We start from the raw sequence: 24638 nt of genomic DNA, 5'->3' as shown, positions 1-24638 counted from the left end.
GTTTACGTCCCATCGGAGGAGACGTTCTTATACCCCTGTCACATTTGGCGAAAATCGATCGGACGACGATTCTGCGGCAATCGCCCGAGCCTCGCTTATGATAATAACCTTATTGCACAACAATTGTACAAAGTATGGCTTTTATATGGCAGGGACGGTTTTCATATGGAAAATACGCGCAACCCTCTGTCGATCTTAAAATATGGCCGATCTTCCATCGATACGTCCGAAGATCGTGGATAATGTGACAGGGGTATAAACCAAAGCTCTGATCATCGAGTCACGACTCCTGACCACATAAAGCACTAGCCCGCGGGAAGACGCGAAGCGGAGGTCACAACTCAAGCCGTGTAAACTCTGCAGTTAGCTGCGGCGGCCTGCTTTGCGGCTGCTCCACAGTTCTGTGCTTATTATAAAATGTTCTCTCCGTATTCATAACGCGAGATGAAAGTTGACACGGCCGAGCGGACTCGCTCCTCGGGCCCGGCCCGGAGGGAAAATCGCGGCTCCTAAATATGAATGGTGGCCAGGCGGGATCACATGTCCCGCATACCGGACAGTCGGGTAAGGTTAGCCTGACGTGGAGCCGGGCGGTTGGACCGTTGCTGGGATCTGCCCGGTTACGACCGCTCCGTGCGTGAATATGTACACGCGTCTGTGTACTATTGCAGGGGAAATATTGGCAGAAGGGCATACCTCGTGTAATATGGCATGACAGTTCGGAGAGGCGGATTTTTTTTTCCTGGATCGGAATAGAAAAGATGAGATTTCCCTTGTCTAGACAGGAATATGTTATGCTTGGCGCCCGATATTTGGCATCTTTTACCAAACTGTCACGATGCCAGCGGCGAAACCCGCTCTCCGGGGTAAATTGTTTTCATCCCTGGCCCTCCCCGCGGGGGAATGGTTTCGCCCGTGCAGTGCCCCAGTGTTAGAGTCGGGAGGCGTGCAGCGAAAGGATACACCATCTGGTATTTTTGGGCCGGTCATATATGGCATAGAGTCATTGGCAAAAATGCGTATTCGACAGTACGACAAGTATGTGCCGTATTTAGCCGTGCTCCATAACCCATAGCGGACTGTGGAGGGGAGCCTGCCTCTGGAACAAGCTCGGCGACTGTTTCTTCTTTGTGGCGGGTTTTTTCTATCCAAACAAGCGAGATGAGGTTGGTTCTGTGGACGGTTTGTTTGCTGCTGGTGTCGGGATGGGGCGCGCTGGCGGACGAACCGGACAACCCTGAGGACGAGTTCATGTTCCCATCCTGGGACGGAGACAACCGCATCCTCAACATCGGCTCCAAGAACTTCAAGAAGGCCGTCAAAGACAGCGAGGTCCTCATCGTCTTGTTCTCGGCCGACTTCGACGAGCATTCGGAGGGGGACACGCAGGAGGAGGTGTCGGAATACGCCTTACAGGTGCGCAAACTGTCCACAAGTGCTTTTTCGGGGTATAAAGATCCGGGCGGGCAGTGTGCGGGGCGGTTGTTGGGACAGGGACTGTCAATTCTCTTTACCGACATGTTATGTTTGCGCTGTGTCGTGACAACTTGTTTGCTAAACTTCTTGTTTCACAACTCGAGCCCACGCAGAACTTTAAGACTGACACTTACGTAGTAGCTTGTGTGCGGTGCTTACAGCACAGAGATAGTGCATCTGCGAGAGATGCAGCTGAGGGACCGTAACTGGGTCATCTCAGCATACTTACATGCCTCCACATACGTCAGGGTAGGAGTGCTTAGGGCTCATGATATACAGCGTGGACTTGGGGGAGAATATTTTTAGACATCGTCCCCTGAATGTTGACTGCGTTTAATTTTACCCGCTTGGTACACGCAAGACACGATCGCACACGGCACGATTACAGTGTACGGAAGGCCTCTACACACGGCGCTATTTGTAACGTAAGCGTCGCCAAACGATCGGTAAAACCTTATGATTAATGAAGTATAGATTTCTGCATTGATACCGTTCATACACGGAGGCTTAGAAATGCCAGCAGCGCTCGTGGACTAGAATGTGAAATTAGACATGTAGGGCTGTAGCCGGCTCGGTCCGCTTTCCGAATCTCGGAGCCTTCACATACCAACCATCCAGTCCGAAAATGGAAGGCCTCGAGAGGAAATTCTCCAGCCCCGGTAGGGGCACGTCCCGGCGGCCTCCTCAAGCCCCCAGATTAAATCAACTCATTTTTGCCATCAGAACGGGGGCAGAAGCCATAGATAACCCGTGCTGATGATTTAACGAGCCCACCCGTCTCACCACCGAGGCAGACTCGCAGTTTTCCCGGGCGGAGGAGACTGGGAATGCCGCAGCCTCCCTGACTCTGTTCCCCGGACCCCTGACGACGGCAAATCATATCACAAATGACTATTCCTGTCAGCGTTGGCGACCTCCTATCGAAAATCAATATTTTCAATTATTTGGAGGAAAACGGCCCGCATCCTAAGCGGCACCATCGCAAACCGCGGGGTCGCGCGGCCATTTGGACGACTTGTTTTCCGATCCGTTCGCGTTTTATTCGACCACCTGCTCCAAAACCGGAGCGACCTTGCCCAGGAACTATAAAGTGTCCGCGAACACCATTCCGCGCGCGGCGACTGCTCGGGAATACCTTATCGGCGACTCTGTCGCCGCGCATTCGTGTGTGCCGCTGTTGCACGTTGGGACTTTAAAAAACATCACACGGCCCGTTACCATCACCCGAGTTTCCGTTTGATTCGTCAGCAAACAAATGATCCTCATTCCCCGTGACTGACGGCGACTGTTGGGACGTGTAGCGGCCGCGATAACAATGGCAAATCGTCGTGACTTTCCTAATAGACTGAGACGGTGGTAGACTAGGGTACCTTGATTTGGAACTTCATCACTCTTGATCATTTAAACTACCCGGCGGCAACTTTCACTAACATCACACTCCGCGCTTGTACCTCCCAAGGAGGCAGATACAGGTGAACCTTAAGAGTGAATCTTACGCTCCACCTGTCTTAATTACAGCAGGGAATCTCCATAGAGACGGCAGACGGCAAGGGGAGCGTTCAGTAGAATAATAAAGGCAGATCTGCATGTAAGCGGAGAAAGCACGCTTTGTTAACGTTGATAATCATTTTTATTCCTGTTTTCGTAAAACCATGGTGGTTCACTCTCAGCGATTCACTACGCACTGCCTTCGGGCAGGCTCAGTAAACATAACAATACATCAAGATGGAGCATAAAGATAGATACAAACATTCCAATGGATGTAATTAATCCTTAAAATCAATCCATTATCCACAGCCGTTGCCTTTATCCGATGTCTTGGCACGGATTAAAGGGCGTGTACAGGGCACGGATCTCGGGGCGGATGGGGGAGAGATGAAAGGTGGAGAGATATACAACAAGCGCCGCTATCATCGGCAGGTTACAGGCCAGATAACGTGACAAATGCGAAGCGTCGTAAAGATCGGATTGACTGCCGGACCGTATCGTCTGACCCGGCATAGACTCTGCACTTCTAATGGCAGTAGTTTTCATTTGTATGGACGTGTTTCTTTTAATTCTCTGTAGTAATCAATGCCTAAAGCACATTCATGACTAGAGATATCAGATGGACCCATCTGAGCAGGCAATGCTATAAAGCTATACAAACAGCTAGTTCTAACAAAGGCCCCATTACTTTGCACAGCCAATGTTTTTGTTGTTCATGAATAAAAGTTTACGGTACACGTTAATCAGTGCCTACACTTGCTAAAGCACATTCTTTGCTGTAGATTTCAGATCAGCTCATCTGAACTGCTGTGTAGTTCTAACAGAAGTACCATTCTTTGGTATCACCGATGATTTAAGTCAATGCACATGTAAGTTAACGTGCCCAACAAATCAAAAGTGCATTTGCTTTTGTACAATCGAGATTTGATCCGGAGCCGAATCAAGTCATCGTAAATAAGAAAAAAGGTACAACTTACTGCCAGTAGATCGCATTATTATCTATAAATTTACAAATTTAGTGGCGATATAAATTTTAGATATAAATGTATGTCTAAAGTGAGCTTTAAAACAAGGCAATGATAGCAATAAGGAGGGAAACCTCCCAAGAGTAGAATGGCTTCATCGGTAAAGGTTTAAACCAGTGTATGTGTCTATACTTGCAGCGGTAAAAGGGCAAACCAGTGCATGTGCCTACACCTGCAGCGGTAAAGAGTTAAACCAGTGTATGTGCCTACACCTGCAGCGGTAAAGGGGTAAACCAGTGCATGTACTGCAGCGGTATAAGGTTTAAACAATGTACCGACGACCTAACTTAAACCCCCACCCCGATCTACAACTCCGAATGTAATGTCAAAGAGGCCACGATATATGCATTCTTGCACCCATAGATAGTTTTTAAATAACGCACTGTAACGTGTCAAACAAACCGAGTGACACACTCATCTCATTATATGATATCTAAATACGTATCTTAAGTGAGGTTTTAAAAACAACGTAATGATAATTGAAGCGTGTTAAGCAACACGAGCGTCCATGCTGAAGAAGACACAGTTGCCCATCTCCTTGTGTAGTATCTAAAAACACATCTACAGGTCGGTTTTAAAACAGCGCGCTTATAGCATTAACGCCGAAAACAAGTCAAGCGTCCCTGTTGCAGAAGACACGCACGGCAGATCATTTACTTATTTATTTACGGCTGATCAGCTGGTATATTTAGGTCGTTTTTAAAACAATGCATTGATAGCAGTCGCGTCAACAAAACGAGCGTCCCTGTTGCAGAAGACATGCAGGCTAATCATCTCCTTGTATCATATCTATATACATAATCTAAACTTTTCTAAACAATGCACTGATGGAAACCGCGTCAAAAAAGAAAACAAGCCGAGCTCCCCTGTTGAAGAAGATATGGCTTCTCATCGTCTTGTATAATACATGTATCTACATTATGATACGTATCTAAAACTGAGTTTCTAAAACGCATGCCTTGATAGTAGCACCGGTTGAAGAAGACACTGCTTCACATCTTCTTGTATGATATGTAATTTATGATACGTATCTAAAACTGGGTTTCTAAAACGATGCATTGATGGCAGCACCGTGGGAACCAACCCGGGCTTCCCAGCTGAAGAAGACATTGCTGCTCAACTCCTTGTCGACCCGACCACCTGGCTGGTGATGATGAGAAATGTGACTTGAGACGACTCCGGGGGGACCGGAAGTCTACCGCTCCGTAATTAAGAAGACGTATTAGCTCCATGCTAATCGTGGATAATACAGACGGATGGGAAGCGAATGTGTTCCTGTATGATAAAGCCGTGCCGTGAACAACGCCATGCCCCCCCGTGGGCGAGCCAGAAGACGAGAGATAAGAATAAGGCGTGATTAACGGTTAATAGGATGTGTGTTCGGAGAGAGACTGATGTCACAGGTGTGGGGTTTATTCTCCTCGGTACAAAAGGGAGATGTTCTTTGTGTGCTTGAAGAGATTTGTGTAATTTTTTTTCTAATATAAGTGGGATGATATTTTGGGGGGACTGATATTGCAGTCGCTAAAAGCGTTCTTTGTGCGTTTGAAGAGAATGATGTGATTGTTGTTTTGATGTTCTCTAAACGGAAGACTTCAGAAAGATAGCGGGAGTTATTATGCTGTGCATGATTATTGAAATATTGCAGTACTTTAGTTGGTTGTGATAAGCATCGAAATGCGTGTATCACTAAAGAGCCCTTACAACTAGTACATATGCAGTCAAATTTAATTGAACTCAATTCTGCGAAGAAACATGACAGCTGACCTAATTTTACATCGATTTTCCTTTTCCTTCATAAATTTGACTTTAATTCGAACCACAAAGCGACAGAAATGAAAGCCAGTGTCAGGGATAACCTCCGCGTACGAAGTGACGTATATCTACAACCTACAGGTAAAGGACCTTCACCAGCACAAGGTTAACAAACTACGGACATGTTCCCTCTGCTGATATCCGGGTCCTGATGGCCCTCGGAACGTGCCAGAGCCGAGTAATGAGAAAGGACTAATAGAGAGCCTGATTGAATTGCCCCGTGGGCCGAACTGATATCTCCCGCTCCTCGCGGCCTTTTGTTGTTAAACACGCGCATCAATTGCACTGCGGCCGCTCCATCACCATCAAAGCTAGCTCGGCCCGGCACAGCGGCCGCTCTGCCGGACGACTAAATGTGGGGAGGGCGCGATGATGACTTTCGGGGTTGTAGATCGGGGTGGGTGTCTTCTGTCCATTATATCTAAAAACACATCTACATCTACATGTAGTTTTTAAAACAAACCCCAGTTCCCTTTCTCACTAAGCCATCGGTACACTATTTAGCCCTTTCCCGCTAAAGATATTCGGTTCACTCTTTACCACTTTCTCATTAAAGCCATCGGAACACTGTTTATCCCTTTCCCATTGCAGTAATCGTCACACTGTTAAACCCTTTCCCGCTACAGTCAGTGGCAGACTGTTAAACCCTTTTCCTTTGAAGCATCGTCAAACAATAAAAACCTTTCCCGATTCAGATCCACACTACTTCTGTTAAGACCTTTCCCGCTGCCATCCGTACCAAATATGGTGATGAGCCCGTGACTATGACTTTCGGGGATGTAGAACTGGGTGGGGGCACGTTTCTGGCTCAGGCATCGGCCACCTGTCGCACCCTGTACCGCCGCCTTCATCCAGCCTTCCCGATACGGCAGGCGATCTCTTCATCTTCCTCGGGACATTGATGTGATTTAGCCTCCCCCATTAAACGTCTGACATTTATAAGCCGGGGTCGCGCCGGCAACGATTGGAGTCAACACAATTTCCTGCCCGGCCCTGTGGGGTATCGGCCGATCTGCGGAGGCGCTGCCCTCCACATAAAACACGCTGGGCACAGAACATCCATCAGATGTGCGGTACACAGTCGGGAGATGCAGGCAAAGACATAGCTACGCCTTACTTACGTCGTGCCGCGCCTTTCTATGTGAACAAAACGAAAGCGATATTTGCAAAACAGTACCCATCAACATGGCCATGTTTTCCTCCGGGTAGAAGCAGTAGGTCATGAGAAGATATGCAAAGCCATTAGGAGATTGGAAATCACCTATTACCGTTCGCAAAACCCCTCCATTTGACACGAAAGCGGGTCTTTAATGACGGTAAACCCCTGCAGCCGGCCCTGGCGATATTGAGTTCGCGACACTTCGCATTTACTCAGCTCCTCCGTACATTGAAAGGGAGTAAAGCAGCGCATCTCGCCGTGACCCGGCGTGTTCGACCGGGAGTCCCGCCACTTTAAGCAATGTAAACCAAACTCCCGGGGTAACAGCCGGGCCTAATGCAGCAGACTCTGCATTTGCGGAGCTAAGAAATCAAATTTGCCCCGTAATTCGAAAATCGATGCCGCTGCCGGCCTCCGAGGGTCGATGAAATTACAGACATTGAAAGCGCAAAGTTTCCGCCGCTCTCCATTCTCGGGTGCAGCTATTGTGAGGTAAATCAGCAGAGGAGGAGGCGCTGCGCCAAAAGACTCTTTTGTGAGTAGAAATCCAATCCCATTTACAGCTGGGGCACCTTGCGGAATACGCCGATGGAGGAGTCACGGTGCACATATAAATACTCCGCTATTATCACGGCGTCGCTCTGTAACACAACTCCTTAATGCAATATCGAGGATGTGTATATACAGGGGATATCGAACAACGCTTCCTCCAAGGAGCTCCATGTCGAAAGGTGCGGCGATGCGGGAACTGGAGAGTTGTGTGAAGGTTACCCGTCGGAATGCCCCCCTCCCCCACCAGCCCTGTAAACCCGGCGCGGCGAGGTTTGTCCTTGCCCGACCCGTCTAGAGGGCAGTGCGTCTTGGAACAAAAATTTAGTACAGTTCGCAGATCACTGATTGTAGATGGGATGCTATCAACAGTCTAACTCGCAAATTTCTCAGTAGACGTTTCTATAATGAAGTTATGTTTTACGCCGAATGGCAATCACTCAGGCCAATGGGTATGATTTTGGAAACGGTCAGTCGTTTCAGATAACATCAGTTATCTTTCGTCATTGAAGTTGGGTTATGTTTTTGCTGATATCGTAATGATAGTTACTTCTCTGATGGTGCACACATCTGTAGAGGTGTCATCATCAAAAGATGGTAGCAACTATAATTCAGTTCGTACTTAAGAAAAGATAACAATATCAAAACACAACACGACGTGCCTGCTATAGAGAGGGTAAAAAGGCCCAGGAGGTATTAAGATAAATCTCCAAGCAGATCCTACGATGGCATCAGATAGTACTAAACTGGCCAAAGAGTGTAGTAAGCCAAGAGGTTTACATTTGCCATGTAGCAAAACACACTCCTAGGCCAGCTTCACTCTGACAGCTTTTGATACTATCTTATGCTACCGTAGGATCTGCTTGGAGATTAGTCATAGAGTGATCCCATGACTTTCGGGGATGTAGAACGGGGTGGGGGACTTTCGAGACCTCTCAATGAAAACACGGACAGTCAAAGCTTAAGGATCCTTTTAGGCCTACGTCATATTTCCAAACCTGGGCCCGGCCAGACTGTTTGTGGAAACGGAAAATAAAAATGTTTCCTTAAAAATATACAAAAATAATGCCCCACACTATTCTGTCTTGTGTAGGTTGGTGTCTTTTATATGATACTTTTCGTTGTTAAAAGCTGCCCGGTCGGGCCCCAGTTAAGAAATATAAGGTAGGCCTTATAGAGTCTTAAGGGGGTTAAGGTGGGAGGGAGGGGGGTCTTGTAAGCACGAGAGCAAAGAAATATAAGCGGTGCAATTTTCTTTCAACCGACCAAACTTGCCCGATTTACCACTATGATCTGACTATTAGATTGATAACGCACAGACCAGATTCTATGTTATATTTCCCCGGCGGCCGATGGTTCAGTCCGAGGGGAAGGCTCTGACAACTGATTATAACGTTACCAGGAGGTGCAGACTTCTATTTGTAATATCTGTAATAATAACTGGCTAAAGTCCTATTTCCCCAGGGACATGGCAATATCATACTCAAGCAAGAAGCATTGTGATCTAACAATATAGAACTCGGTGAGGAAACCTTTTCTAATATCCGGCACAAAAATTAATTTCGGGGAGAGAGAAAAGTTTGGCTTTCGTATCACCAAAGAATGACTGATCGGTGTACGTGAAACATTGTTATTTTTTGCCTTTTTAGAACTCTCAGTGGGAACTGTTTTCTAATATCCAGTGAAAAAAGCTTTCAGCGAAGCCCAGAACTGCTCAACTCTCTTCTTCTGCGTCACGAAAAAATGTCAAATTAGCGCCCATCCTGAGCCCGGGGGTGGATCCCGTGTAATCAGTGAGGAACAGAGCCTGCCACGGCTCCTGACAAGCGGTTGCTAATGACACTTCGCGCGTCGTGGCGGCGAGAGATAAGGGTTCTGTGCCCTGAGATGACGACTTCGCCACGGGGAAAGTTTTGTCTTTTAGCTAAATTGATGGTTCGTGGCAGCATTTCTGTGGGAGGATCCGAACTTGGAATAAGCAGTGCCAAACTTTTGGCGTTAAATATTCACCGTTACATGCACGCGTGGCGGAGCTTTATCCGCTTGGCTCAACAAAATGCTTTGCTGCGCTTCATTAGAAATGCTTCCTTCAGGATCAAGGTGGCAAGCGGTCTGCTTCATAACTGTGTGATTATGATTATGCGGAAAGCTTTTTGAAATTTGTGTTGGCAACTCCCTCTCCCCGCTTGGCGCAGAAAGAAGTTTTAGAAGTTTCAGATTAATTATTCCGGATTTCGCTTGTGATCGCTTGGTTGATGTCCAAGTTGTTGTTGACAAAGATTGCGCAGTTTGCTGTCACGTGACTATGACGTAACACGGCGCCGCCATGTTGGTTGGTTAAAGAATCCCCCGACTTCATTGGATTTTCTTCGATCTATGTTAATTTGTTATTAACCTAGAGGGACTCGTTGCCCGTTCTAAATGGCCGGCCGCCATCTTGGATCTATGCCCTACACCATCATGGCGGCGTTAGTTCGATGCATTCCTAAATAGTGACGTCACGCGAAAACCATTATGGCAAAAATATCCACTCCCGGTACGAAGGTTGATCCGGAACCGGATGTAACGGGCGACGGGGTAAAGGTCACATAAACGTCATCACAAACGTCACCGCATGTGTCTCGCGGGACACGAAATCAGAGCGTCGCCAATTCCACTGCAAATTGGAGGCATTATCAGGAGAAACTCGCCTTTAATGAAGAAAAATCGATCCCATTGAATGTGTAGCAATGATTTAAACCCTGGTCGGGGGAGACCTTACGCTAGATCTATTAGGGCTGTAGGTTTATAGATTTATTAAGACTCTAATCATGTAATCTGTATCTATGTTATCTTTTGCGTGACCCTTACCCCTTGCCATATGATCTCAACGAAGAGCGGCCGGCAGGTCGATTTAATGAATAGAGACATCTTAAGCCTCAAAGGAGCAAACAGACAAACCCTTGCCCAAAGATACGTTCTGTTTCCACAGAAAACTTGATGACATAACTTGTTTAATTGTTTAATTGTACAACAACGTGTTGATTCAACAAAGTCTTCTTCGTTACACAACTTCTTTTAGTTCTTCCGTAAACATTTCGACGACTGTCACCACAAAATAAAACAATTATTTCAATAATTTCATTCTGTACTGATGAAGGCGACAGATACTTCTAGTCGTATAAACGTTTATTGAAGAATTTTAAAAAAGGCTGTGTAACGAAGAAGACCTTGTTGAATTGATCTACCAACCTGATGAAACTATTTACGAGGGAACATCGTGTTGATTTTCCAATAATGACAACATAAGGATGCTTCGGTAACCGCGATTATACAGCTTCCTCCGCTGCTCATCCTCGCGGATGAACGTTTGTGCTCCGGAATATCTGATGATATCTTTAAATGATTTCCGCAGCCATGCGTGGAGAAGCCATCCTCTTGATTAAGCAACATCCCCGCACGACGCGCGCTCGTCACACATCGCCGAGCGGTATTCACAAACACGAGCGAGTCAGGCAGCAGGCAGTCCCGGGGAGTTAATGCTAAATGCGTCTATTATTGTTAGCCTCCATAGCAGGCTTCTGGTAGTCTCTAAGCAGACGCGTCGGTTAGATGGAAAAAATGTTTAGCCAAATAAGTCGCCATGGGATTTCAGTCAGGCTTTTGCAGTCTATCCAGCTATCAGTTCAGACGGTTAGCTCACTCCTAGGCCAATGAACTCCTACTAGGCTTTTATTCCTAACTTGCCAAAAGTCCCCTCTATATTCTGTTCGGCCACGCACGCAGGAGACTGGTAGAGACTAGGCTTCTTGTGAAATTTTGTTTTTGCTTATTACGCACTTTCTAATAGTGCTGCTGTGTTCAAACCTATAAGCCTCCCCATCTTTCACGCAAATATAGACTCGGTAGTTGTGGCAAGTTTGGATACCAGACTAGTGTTCAGACGGCGACAGAAGATGAGACACGTACAACACGCAAACACTTTCATTGGCGAAAGTCAAGTGTTCATCCGCCATTCCCTAACACACCTCGATGAACGCAATGCATACGTTATTTCAGTTATTCTGGTGAGTCGAGGCTCACAGGCTTTTGGAACACTCCCAAGGAAGGCTCAGGTTCGCCAAACACAGAGTTCCTATTCTAATTCATATCAAGGAGTTAGCTCAGTGTTGAAGCGGGCTTTACACACGCTAATCAAATCGTTTTCTTGGCATCGGTCCTGCACTTCTCCTGACTTTTAAGCCACCTTAAAAGGCGGTATCTCACTACACTTGGGGCACCGGTGCGGCACTGTTGTGTTATTTTCGCCGATTTTTTTTTAAATTTAGATATTGCGTAATACGTAAAAGTATGACTTACAAGACAACAATATACACAAAACGTAAGAAAATTTGTCTTTTATCTCCGAAATTCGCTGAGTAATCGTCCGAACCCCATAGTGCTGTACCGGTGCCCCAAGTGCAGCGAGATACCACCTTAAGTTTGTAGAGGTTATCACCGGTAGTTCAGCTGAGCCGATTCTCTCGATCAGCACCCGGCACACGTCAGTAACGACCTCATCAACCTTCACAACTGAAGGGCTTCCATTAGGAAAATTGGCTTCCCCTGATTAGCGGGGAAACTCTGCGGGTCACCTTAATTAGAACACCCCGGCGCGGAAATTGGGCGGTAATGGCGACGCGAATCAGACGCGGGATGCGGAATGAAAGCGTTTTTCAAAGCAATTCCGTTTTTCTTTCTATTCTTGAACCTTCTCGATTAGCGTTAAAATTCAGCAAATTTTACACCCCGATAAGATCCTGCAGTGTCTGTTTCAGTGTAATCTCCAAGCAGACGTTGTAAGGTATGAGCATATGCGTTTATAAAAAAAAAACTGGGCTCCTATAAAACGTTACCATCATCCCTGCCAACATCTGCTTGTAGGTTATTTTAGTGGTGTCACGTTAAGTTTCCAATGTCGAGGCCGTGTCAATGTCGGGACGACTCCAATGTCGGAAGTGCCCCAATGTCGGGACTACCCCAATGTACGAACCACTCCGATGTCGGACCCGCCCCAAAGTCGGAGCAACCCAATGTCGGGACTATACCAATGTCGTAGCTCCCCGATGTCAGCACTACCCCAATGCCGGGACCACCCCAACGTCGGGACTATCCCAATGTCGGAGCGTCACAATGTCGGGACTATCCCAATGTAGGAACCACCGCAATGTAGGGACTACCTCAATGTCGGTAACGCCCCAATGTCGGAGCATCCCAATGTCGGGACTACTAGTATCCCAATGTCGGGACGACCCCAATGTCGGGACCGCCCCAAAGTCGGGACCGCCCCAATGTCAGAGCACTCCACTGTTTAGAGCACCCAATATCTGGAGTACCACAATATCGGGAGTACCCCAATATCGGTAAATCCCCAATGTCATTAAATCCCAAATGTCACTAAAGCCCAATGTCTTTCCCGCCGCAACGACGGGATCGTACCCATGCTAGGACTGTCCCAGGTCGGTTAAGCCCCCAATGCCTGGACCGCCTCAATGTTAGGACGGGCCACAGTGTAGAGACCGCTCTAATTTTGGGACTACCTCAATGTCGGGAACGCACCAATGACGGGACAGTCCCAATATCAGGACCGCTCCGATAAATGCCGGGACAGCTACGATGTCGGGACCGTCCCGATATCGGGACCATCCAATATTGGGACCATCCAATATTGGGACCGTGCCAATATCGGGACCGTGCCAATATCGGGACCGCTCCAATCTTGGAACCGCACCAATGTCGACCGTTAAAAAGTCGGCACTGTTTTAATTTTTGGATTGTCGTGACCGCTGTAATTTTAGGACCGCTGTAATTTTGGGACCACTCGAATGTCGGGACCGCGCCAATGTCGTGACCGTTACAATATCATGACCGCTCCAATAAATGTTAGGACAGCTCCAATGTCGGGAACACTCCAATTTTGGGACCGTTCCAATGTGGGGACTGCCCCCAGCGCAGTGGGACAGCGCGCTTTATTACATCTAACCCGTGTCACCCCGTGGGTACTGACTGTTATTGCATGTTCAGTAAACTCGATCTCTCTGGTGTGCCAAGTTGGCCCTGGGGCAGGTACATACAACATTGGACGCCAACTCTGCTCTCTGTCGCCTCCGTATCTCCGGTTAGATATTAAAATCTACAGGTGTCAGGGAGGGGAAAGGGATACCTCGATCTGAGGACACTTCGATGCCGTGCGAAGATTCTTTATTTCCCTGGATACTTTCCAAGTTACCGTATTTCAAATGGCTTCCAGACTACGCACAGAAGCGCTGTTCTACAAGATCCGAAAACGTTTAGCTGTGATGTCGTTTTTTACAGAGGAAGGTTTACCAGTCGTGTTGTCATGGGGCATTGCCCGACAAATATGACCACTAACCCTGACCCCCCCCCCCCCCCCGTACCGAGAAACGGCAACCCAGTTGTTCCTGCCAGTCACACAAAGCTTTTCGACCTTTAAAACTTTCCAAATGTAAGTCGCCTGAAGAGCTTGGCTTTCAGATTTCGTGTTCCAATTTCGCGTGTAACATGCACAATATATCACCTGTCCCAGGAACAAACAGGCCGACGCGGAGGTGAGGAATTCGATACTGGCTTTCATAAAGATCTCAAAGCCGAGGATATCAGGTTTATTATCGTCCCCCGGCGCCTGGATTACTGGAAAGATACGCCTGTACTTCAAAGAGCGGTTTGCCTTTTGTTGGAGGCGGTTTAGTGTTAACACCTAAGAGGGTATTGGGTGAAAATCGCTTACTGTGTCACTTCGCAACAAAGGATGTAATTAAGGCATTGAATGCGGCACAGATCAAGTGTAACGGCGTCGGGCGCCGGCGTTAGCCAGACCCATAACTCACGCCTATCGTAATGGCCGGCGTGAACGCGCGCATGTATTATACCAGGTGCGGGGCGCCTCGGGGGTCACGCCGGGCCCGCGCGGGCCGCTTAGACGAATGGAAACGTCGATACGTCATCGTTTCCGGGAAGTTCCGGGTCGGGGGAGATGGATGGATTGCGGCTGCGCGAGAATTAACGGGAACTGATCCTTGTCGCGGTTCGGGATGATGGCGCTGTCTGACGGATGGGAGGAGGTTCCGGGAATCAGGACTGTTCTCCTGGAGAATACAAACTTCGATAATGCCCTGGAATTCAGATGGCGTTCCAGGGGAAGATTCATCTACTCATAAATGTCCGGGAATTTGGATAGTTTTCCGGTGAATTGTATAACGTTACTCACTTATGCCAGGAACAAGGTATAGTGTCCTAGTAGAGTGAATACGTGCTTCCATAATGTTGATTCTTGTAGTAATAGTCTTTAATAAAAAGTGGCATATTAGTATTGACCCCTCTACTGTGCGTTATAACATTTGGCAAACAAATAAACAATCAAACAAACAAACATGTTGTCTATGGAGAAACACAACGTTCGAAGTGAGGTCATTGCCATCGTTGTTGTTTCGTGAAGCATATTTATCCAGGGCGTGCTGTATTCCATCACCGCTAATCAGGACACATTCTGGTACATTTTTCCCACAGTGATCTCACATCCCCCACCGGGCGTCGTGTTGGTACACAAAACATTCCGCGTTCACCAGAAATGCCTGGAACGCTCGGCAACCTTGCGCTGCGTGCCATGCTGAAAGTTGCATGGTCTCCCTCTGGCAGTTTGCCCAGTGCGATGTTCTGGTACTCTCCGAGCAGAGGCTAGGCCCCGGCTGTTTGTTTTACACTTTTTTTAGGCGTTTTATTGGTTTTTCTGTTTTGTGCTGTTTGACGTTTCGGTCGCGAGACATCAAGAAAAAAGTACAAAAAAGAAAGTACAATAAAACGCCTTACAAAACTGTAAAATAAATAGTCGGAGCCGAAGCTCTGCTTAGAGAGTAATCGTCAGGCGCTGTCCGCTGGAGGAAAGATGAAGGTTTTGATTTTCCGCTCGTCTGCAGAGCTAGAGTATTTCAGCATGAGGGGCAATGTACGGTTTGCTGGACACGGGGGAGGGGAGGTTTTAGGGTGGACAAATGTTCGCATATGTTTCACATATGTTGTGCCATATGCATGTTAGCGTACGCGTATTTGTAGGCTACGGAACAGTCAATGATCTTGCAGATCGGGAGCCACACATACTATGACGAGCACGCGCTCGCACACACACTCACACACGCACGCACATGTACACACACACACACAACACATTAATCGCGAAGAGTAACGTTATACGTGACCTACTAAGGCAGCGTGCTTGGCAAAAAAATCGCATTGCACAAATATCCCTTAGATTTTACCCGAGGTATTTTAGGGATGCAGGTCACATTTCACTCATTTCAAAACGCCTGTATGAAATCCTAGACGGAGCATATTACATCCCGTAACACTTGCAATTCTGGCTTGTTGCTGAGTGCCAAAAATTAGGCAATGGTTTGACACCGAGTGACACCGAGAACATTCCCGCCGCGGTACTCCTTTGTCTTGTCAGCGGCGTAACAACATCACAACCCGCACCGGCCTGTCAGAAACCAGCCAGCAGATGCGGGCTGCAACAATCGCTCTGTCATAACTCCATCCATCAAATCTGTCTACAATATTGCTGTACGATGTTACAAACATAACTGCAAATGCCAGCAAAGAAAAAAGTCGCCGTCTGAAAAGGCTGACGACGTTTCCCGACAATAAGTCAATACGTCCCCGCTCCCCATTTGTTACTGCCCGTCTGTATTGACCGGCTGGCAGCGAGTGCTGACCGACCATTAAAGGTAAATCTGTCGGCCAGCGGAAACTCGATATGAAATAAGGTTCTCCGGTGTCCGAGGCCATTGGGGAGGCCATTGCTAGTCGCAACCCGCTTATCATACGGCAAAATTAGGAGGGCTGACAACGCTTAATAGTAAATTGAATTGAGACTAGATTCGTGTATCTGAATTCCTCGGGCAAGACTATTAGCATCCACAAGATCGGACTTTGGGGGAATCTGGAGTTCGGCTACGAAATACTAAGAATTTGTCAATAACGCTTAACACCGGATTCTGAATACTGACTAACTTGCTACGTAGAATTAAACAGACAAATTAAAAATGGTGTGACGACAACTTACGACAAACCTTGAATTATAGCGGGTTGGGTACGATATACGATGAATAAAAATTTAAATATCTCGCTACCCTTCACGAAAAAAAGGTACACAGACCCTGTGATCGGAGTTCCTCGCGAAAAAAAACCTTACACACAATCGTCCATCAACAAAGCCTTTATTGAACGGCGCAGCGCGGGAGTCAATGTTAACGAGGTCTAAATGAGATTTTTGTCGGTCGGCTCCGGAAAAGCGCTCCCCGAGGGGCGCGGCGGTGGTGATCTCCGTGCAAACGACCACGTTAGGTATCGATCCCCGGCTATAGAGCCCGCGCGAGGAGCGGACTCCGGTGATGAGGTACCGCGTACCGCTGGGAGTACAAACGGAACGCGCCCCTCATCTCTGATAAGCGACCTCCACTATCAACAATGCAGTCAATCTTGACAGTGGTGATGACTTTGTTACCAGTCTGTAACCGTTGTAAGAACTCATCGCATTGAGGCCGTAGGGACAGTGGGTTGTTATCCACTGTGTTAAGGGTACGGTATTGGAAGATGGAGACCATTCCTCTCCTTCCACCGCGCTGCATGAAAAACAACCATTCCCACACTTACCCGACATTTATCACTATTGTTAGATCCCACTTTTACCGCCTCGAATTTCAATAACCGAAATCAAGATCAAATCTTTGCACCAGGTTGACGTGAAGTGTTCCCAAGGATACAAAGTCTAAGAAGAAATGCTAGGAATTGAACCCATGTCCTCGCGATCCGCTAACCTAGCCACTGGGCCACTGCAAACAGCTGCACTAGTTATGTTACCTGGTCTTTCTGGGAGGCGGAACGTGTCTTTGTTCATGCAATCACGTGGCTATCAAACACAATCATCGATCCCACAACATCCCGCATTTCAAAGCCCTGAACAAATGCTTAGAAAAAGTACAGCATATCAAAAACCTAGAATGGATTAGAACTGTAAGTTTATCAGATACTCTCCACTGTACATAGACCCCACGTAGACTTATCTTTTGTCATTTGTGAAAGTTATACTTCTGTATATTCCATGGTTTTGTCCATTGATGTATGATGATAAAGACCACACGAAGAGTAGCTACAATATATATGTATATTGTTTAGCTAATTGGGGATCTACATAAACTCAAACTCTTTTGGTAGAACTCACTTCCCCAACAAAGGCACAAATCAGCGTGGCGCGCTCAATAGGATCGATATCTCTTCATTAAAGACTCGGTCGCGAGTTTTAGCTGATAATGCCTTCAATCTACAACGGTGTCCATGGAGCGTCGTGCTTGTCAATACTGGTCCACTAATGAACATTGCTGCGATATTTAAGCACGCCTCGAACCGCGAGTAAAGTTCCTGCTTCTTCGCTCGAGTGAAAAATGAAATCAAATTTGAACCCTTACTTAATTACGTATTCTGTAAGGTATGTGTAAAGATCAGATTTCACGCATTGGAACCACTTGCCCTCTCCAAAATTTTCCATCCTAATTTCCGATCCTGAGCTGTATGCCACCGAAACATGTCACGTTGCTGACAACGAAGGAATTTTTTTCACAAACCTCAAACTTAGATACACAGGAGATAGCTTTAAGCCTCCCTGAATTGTGTAACGTCAGTTGCAATAAAAATCACACACTGTATTTCACATTTGACAAGTAGAAACAGTCGGAGGGTAAGCAAGAGATCAAACGTATGTGGATCGTTGGAAAGTCTCACAGCGCAGTGAAGGAATTACCTGAAGGAATGTTTTCTTTTTATAATAGAACGTCTTAGGTTGCGTCTTCCGATCCAAATCCTGCGCGACAAGCCCGTGCTTAAGTTGTCGCCAACGTTTAGTGGGTTGATGGGTGTTGTACTGTAGACGCCGCAGGTCTGTTTAATGCTTCATCGAATCACAGCTCCTCTGTCATGTCACTTTTGCTGAAAGCCCATGTTGCGTTTATGAATATTAGACATCCGGTTAAACAATATCTTACGACTATATTAGTTCCCTACAACTAGATAGAAATATATCACTCTTCTTAAGCTTCTTTAACATTACAAGAATGAAAGGGCAGAACATTTTCAATGTAAGTACATCTAACTGGAAAAAACATGCTTTTAAGAGGACTCGCATCAAACATAGTGTTGATTTCGACGGCGTCGACATGATATTCCTTACTAATGTTTGATAACAGCGGATAAAGGTTACTCCGCGGATAAAGGCGATTTTCTCGGTACACAACCCTACTACAGGGCCTGTAGTGTGTTCAAGGCTTCTCCATGATGTCAAGATAACGAACAGTGGTTTCAAATTACAATTATGTGTCTCAAAATATTGCAAAGACCGTCCGTCGACATGATATTCCTTACTAACAGCGGATATAGGTTACCCCGCGGAGAAAGGTGATTGTTTTTCTTGTTACACAACCCTACCACAGGGCCTATAGTGTGTTCAAAGCTTGTCCATGACGGACGTCCTCCGACTCCGAGCCCCTCCGTCATGTCAGGTTCCCAGCAACACTCGGATCCGTCAGCGCCTCAACACGGCAGTTCTGACACGTGATACCCCAGCCATCGATCTGTTACGTTCGCTACGGCTCGGTGTAACGACTCCGGCGGAGTCGGCTGATAGTTCAGGCCATCATTTTGACACAGACTGTTAACGTTAACCGCCTGCAGAATTCTATGATGGAATTTTTTTACTGCAAAACGGTTCAGAATACTCGGAACTACTCGCATAACTGCTCAGTAAATCGGTATTTCCTGTGCTAATGATATCATCTGTAGGTTTCAAACTAGCAGGCACAGCTACATTTTAATTTCTTGACTATTGCGCGAAACAACAAAAATGCATCAAATTCCATTGTTAACCTGTAGGGTGAGGGGTAACTCTACGCTTGATATTAAGTATCAAAATATAACAAGCTTTTACCCTCAGTGACACATCGTCAGGTTTGAAATTGAGATTGAATTTGAAATTAGAATTAAAATCAAAATCAAAAATAACTGGAGATCCGCCAAAAATAGTTACTCAAGCAACTGGATCTGGTTTTGAAACGGTCAGACGTTTCGGAAAGAATCCACTTTCCTTCGTCAGTGACATTGGAGATCTTCTGTTCAATGCGAGGTACACCTTGATATCTTGAATCAGTCAGTCAGACTGATTCAGTTCAGTCATCCATCTGGTGAAATTGAAATCTTGAAAAGGTGATAATCACCTGTTATGTCAATCCTTCCATAAATGTGGTAAATCCCAATAAACAAGTATCAACTCCTGAGTGCGACTTCACGGGGCTCGCATAAGTGCAGACATCCTGCAGTAGGAAGCTCTGGCCGCACAACTGTGGCTTAGAGATAAACACCAGCCACTCAAAAGTTAATACCTGGGCGCTGGAAGGAATCGGCCATGCAGACAAAAAGCAATCAATTTCTGCCGCTGCGATTTCTCTGCTTGCAGTGGCGTGCTGCTAACAACGTTGTTTATTCACATGTATTCGTGCGGTGTGTGGTCAAAGCTGCGTTTATGTCAGGATTTAAACTCTGCGGGGCGACCAATTTCGATTGATCGTAATAATCGCTAGCGCCATTGGTGAAGTTTTGACATCATATTGTGACGTCACAGCCATCATGCTCATTGGCTGAACCTGGAATTTACATGTTTGCAAAATCATAGTTAATTGCAATTATACTGATATGCAAATTCAAATTTACCTGGCAATATCCAGCTTCAGCCATTCAACCTGTCGGACAGCACTAGTAGTTACCACGTGTGTGCAAACATTCAGACCGTTTCATGTGTATGTTTGGTATTTCTACATTGTGATTCTCGACACGTCTGTGTAATTTTAGCTCATTATTAACGATTCTTTTTTTTTCTCTTTCTCTCTCCAAAAGGTCACATGTCAAGTTTTGGAAGACAGGGACGTCGAATGTGGAGAAATCGACTTGGAATCGGACGCAAAATTAGCCAAACAAGAAGGTAAGAACAGCTTTCTCTCTCCATCTTCCTTCCGTTGCCCATGAAATTTCTTCAAAGAAAATCTATTCGACGACGTGTTGTAGACACCTGTAGGTAGCTTCGAAGTTTGTTGGGTCATACTTCTGAGCTGTTTTTGCCGTACCAGTCTCAGTTGATCACACTATCTAGACGTTAAATCCTTGACACGATCTGTAGAAGCGTTACCCGACTGTTATCTCAGCCTCGCACATTGCGTGGGTGCTTCACCTGACGACTGCATGGGGAGTCTGTAGTAATCGTGTAAGCTTCAGGGTCAGGTTTGAAACGCGCGTTTAAAGATCGGCGTTCTAACCGGGGGCGAAACTGTCACATTAGCGGGAGCGTTAGGACAGGCTGTCGCCAAGTACTGGACGTAATGTCCTTCAGCTTCTTTATGCAATGTTAATGAGACATGAAAACCAAGTCCTATCGCAGTATCATGGAGAGAACCGCTAGGGAGCCCGAAATCTTGTCGTTTCTTCCCCAACTTTAAACATGAATCAGTTTTGTCCTGTAATTCAGTACAAACCTGGTGTTTCACGCAATTTTTTAATACAAACACACCAAATACCATTATGATCTATCCATGACTTCTCGAGTTGTGCAAACACTCGACGAACGCAAACATACACACACAGACAGACACACAGCCAAAGAATTTACCTTCTTAGCGGGGATTAAAAACTCCACTTCTCAACATGTGTTTTTTCTTCCCTCCCGGCAGGTGTTGACGAGCACGGAACGATACTTGTCTACAAGGACGACGAGGTGATCGAGTACCTGGGGCACAGAGCGCCGGAGATCCTCATCAGCTTCGTTGTTGACGTAAGTTTCTGGGCATCATGTTGATTTTTTCATATACGTACTTTCAAGTAGGTATCTACTGATCCTCCTACGCAGGGACATCCAACGGCGAAACCGCCTGTCTGGATGTACCCTGGCTTTCTCAACCGTCACAATTAGTTCCTGACCGCCCTGCTTATAAACATTAATGAGCTTACTCTTATATATGCGAGACCCCTTTGAAAACTGAAAGGCCTATTCTGTGTTTGGCTGACGGCTGGTTTGTGGCGACGCCCACAGGAACGGTTGGGAGAGCAGGGTACATCCAGACAGGCGGTTTCGCCGTTGGATGTCCCTGCCTAGGAGGATGGTATTTACTAGGTCCTGCCAGGTCATTCAAAATGAAAGTAAGAACTAGAGCATGACGCTGGTTTGTAGAGCAATAAACACGTATCTGTTATTTACTGACGTCAGGTTGAGTCTGAAGGAAGGACTCCCCTTGTCATGCCAATAAGCTAGCTCAGTGTTTCAAGTGCGCATGCGCATTGTGGGTAATTTGTCAAAGTTAAATACCCCCGGCAATACCTGTCACCATGGTAATATATGAATGAATAGCCAGGAGCGTTGAACGTTGACATTATACTCACAATGCACCACACAGCAAAAGCACAGAGCGCCCGAAATCGTTATCAGGTTCGTTGTTGATGTTCGTTTTTGGGCACCATAATGGTTTCTTCTGTTAGATAAGACCTTTTCCAAGATTGGCAGATTCTGGTAGCGATACGAATTCTCCTTAGCACACACACAGCACTTTGGCAACTTATTTTTCTATTACCCAAACCGTCACTCGAGTAGATCAATAGATTCTGTCAGGTCAGTCAAAAATCTCAAAATGAAAGTAGGAACTAGAGCATGACGTTGCTTTGCACGGCAATAAACCTATATTTACTTCTCGTGTCATGCTACAAGCTAGTTCGCAGTTTGCCTTGCACATGTGCAGTGTCACCATGGTAATACATGTCAGTATGGTGATACATGCAGAACGGCCAGGGGCACTGAAATTTGACATGCAGTGTATTACTTACAGCAAAGTACAAGCAGCATGCACAGTTCAAACTATGAGCTACATTGACCATAATCTAATGAACCTTTTGTGTGTCCATTTCCAGCTCTTTGAAGACGCTCATGTCGACATCATCAAGGGCAAGAGCGGGAAGGAAGACTTCGACGATGACGACGATGAGGTCAGAGTCGTCGGCTGGTTCGAGGACAAAAATAGCAAACGTGAGTCACAACACCAGATCATCATCGGAGGTTCTTTAAGGTCTTTTGCAAGAGTTCTAACGTGCGTTAGGGTAATTTTCGTTCTTCAACAAATTTCTGTGCGTATTTTGCTTCATAGCAGTTAGGTCTGATCAGTCATTTGCAATACAGTAGGGCTGACGTTAGTCAATACTGATCGCCGGCCGGACGGACAACAAATGAGAAACGAATAACTTTGTCCCAACTATCTATTGAAATATCTACTAGTAAGGTGTTATTCCTCAACAAGTTTCTATTCCATTGTCTGACTCTAAACAAACGTCTTATTTCTTTGCCTTACAGACTATAAGGAATTCGAAGACGCTGCTAACCACTTCCCGACTCTTGAGTTCTTCGCGACCTTCGACCCTAAGGTAAGGAAAAATTCTCAATCATGTGTCAAACTTATTTCATCATTGCAAACTCAAATGTACTTTGTATACTGGTACTCAGTAGGTTTAACCGCCCAAAATGTCGGCTAATACTTGTGTCACAGTCACGTGGGCACAAACACCCCATTCCGAGCCATGTAACTCGATACAGCATTCTTGAGGACTGGTGACCGTGTATATATGGCGAGGCCCTCGCACGTCATGTCCACATGCGTACTTTCCCACGGCTGTACTGACCAGGAATAATCACCTATTATAAAGAGATGTCCGTCTATGAAACAGGGGAATCATGCTATGTTAAAGAGACACGATTACCCTTCAGACTGCCAAGAAATACACTCAATACAGATATTAACTTTAAAACGTTACTTTTTAAAACGTTCCCTGGATATGTCGATGAAGCTTAGACATCCAGGTAATAAGATGCGCCCAAAAGCAGTTACTCAAGCAACTGGATATGATTTTGGAAACGGACAGACGTTTTGGACAGTATTTCTTCAGTTATTTTGCATTCATGAGAAACGGGTACAAAAAGAGTTTCTTCCATATCTCTTCGCTGTCACTGAAGAAAGATGGTGGGTGCTATCTGAAGCGTCTGGTCGTTTCCAAAATCACATCCATTTGCTTGAGTAACTGCTTCTTGGCGTTCCGTGGGTAGACCTTCAGCGTGCGTCAGACCCTAACATGACACGAACACTATCTACATGTATAGATGGTGATTTATGCCAGCCTTGTGCCAGGGAATGCCGGACGCTCCATCATGCAGCCTTGTAAGCACGGGGCATGGCCGGCGGCAATCCATCCTGCCTCACGGGGTTACGGCCGGTCACGGTCTCCGAGAGGCCCCAGGGTGGGGGCACCTTGGCGGGAAGGCCTAGTCTGTGAACACTGGCCTGGATGCCAGGGTGTTTCCAGGGCCTTTACAAGGCAGCGTTTCGGCATTATAGCCAACATGCCTACAAGAACATTTTACCAAATCCCCCCTGAGCTATTGTTTCTCAACGTCTTACTCAGGTGGGTGGAGGGTGGGGGTGGGGGTGAGGGGGCTGTGGTAAAATTTCTTCGGGAGCATGTTGACCGTGGAGCCGAGTAACTGGCCTGTGGAGGCCCTGGAAACAATCTGGTTTCCAGGCTAGTGAATACCTATGAAAAAAGGGCGAAAAATTATTAAGCTAACCGTACATGCTTGCCATCTTTGCCTTCAGTCAGATAACTTCAACCAAATTTTTATGGCGATGGTAATAATATTCATGTTAATATACAGGCTAAAACGTGATTGACTAAAAAATGAATAGGTAAATTTTATCGTATCACTTGCTCTGCTTTTAGTTTTTAATTATGGATAGTGTTTTAATCACAGATGCAGTGGCATTTTCATTAAGTCCTTCCAAGCATGCCTGTGAATCCAGTATTGCGATATGATGCTAAATGCGCATACGAGTAATGTTCCCCGGGCATAGCTCGCAGCATAGCTAGGCATGTCAGACTGGGGGATGTCAGCTTACACATTAGCCCAGGAGGATATCATATTACACGTCAACCCAGGAGGGGATTAAATTACATTAGGCATTCAG

At 46.3% G+C, this 24638-nt stretch overlaps 1 protein-coding gene across 11 annotated transcripts in view; it reads left to right on the top strand.

The window, feature by feature from the left end:
* The first annotated feature begins 954 nt into the window (after positions 1-954).
* The window catches only part of LOC118417618 (calsequestrin-1-like), a 31755-nt gene continuing 8071 nt past the window's right edge, over positions 955-24638 (top strand). For 3 of the 11 annotated variants that reach the window (XM_035823282.1, XM_035823290.1, XM_035823273.1), the window contains exons 1-5: positions 962-1416; positions 20485-20569; positions 21312-21412; positions 22540-22654; positions 22976-23046. In XM_035823282.1, the coding sequence (XP_035679175.1) occupies positions 1162-1416; positions 20485-20569; positions 21312-21412; positions 22540-22654; positions 22976-23046 (627 nt within the window). In that variant the 5' untranslated portion in view covers positions 962-1161. Of the gene's footprint in view, positions 1417-20484; positions 20570-21311; positions 21413-22539; positions 22655-22975; positions 23047-24638 lie in introns of all 11 variants that reach the window. The other 8 variants (XM_035823240.1, XM_035823247.1, XR_004831379.1 and 5 more) reach the window with 6 other exon arrangements.

Source organism: Branchiostoma floridae, chromosome 1 (assembly GCF_000003815.2).
Source record: "Branchiostoma floridae strain S238N-H82 chromosome 1, Bfl_VNyyK, whole genome shotgun sequence".
Lineage (NCBI taxonomy): Eukaryota > Metazoa > Chordata > Leptocardii > Amphioxiformes > Branchiostomatidae > Branchiostoma > Branchiostoma floridae.
The sequence above is the reverse complement of the archived record's forward strand: the minus strand, read 5'-3'. Positions and strand labels throughout refer to the sequence as shown.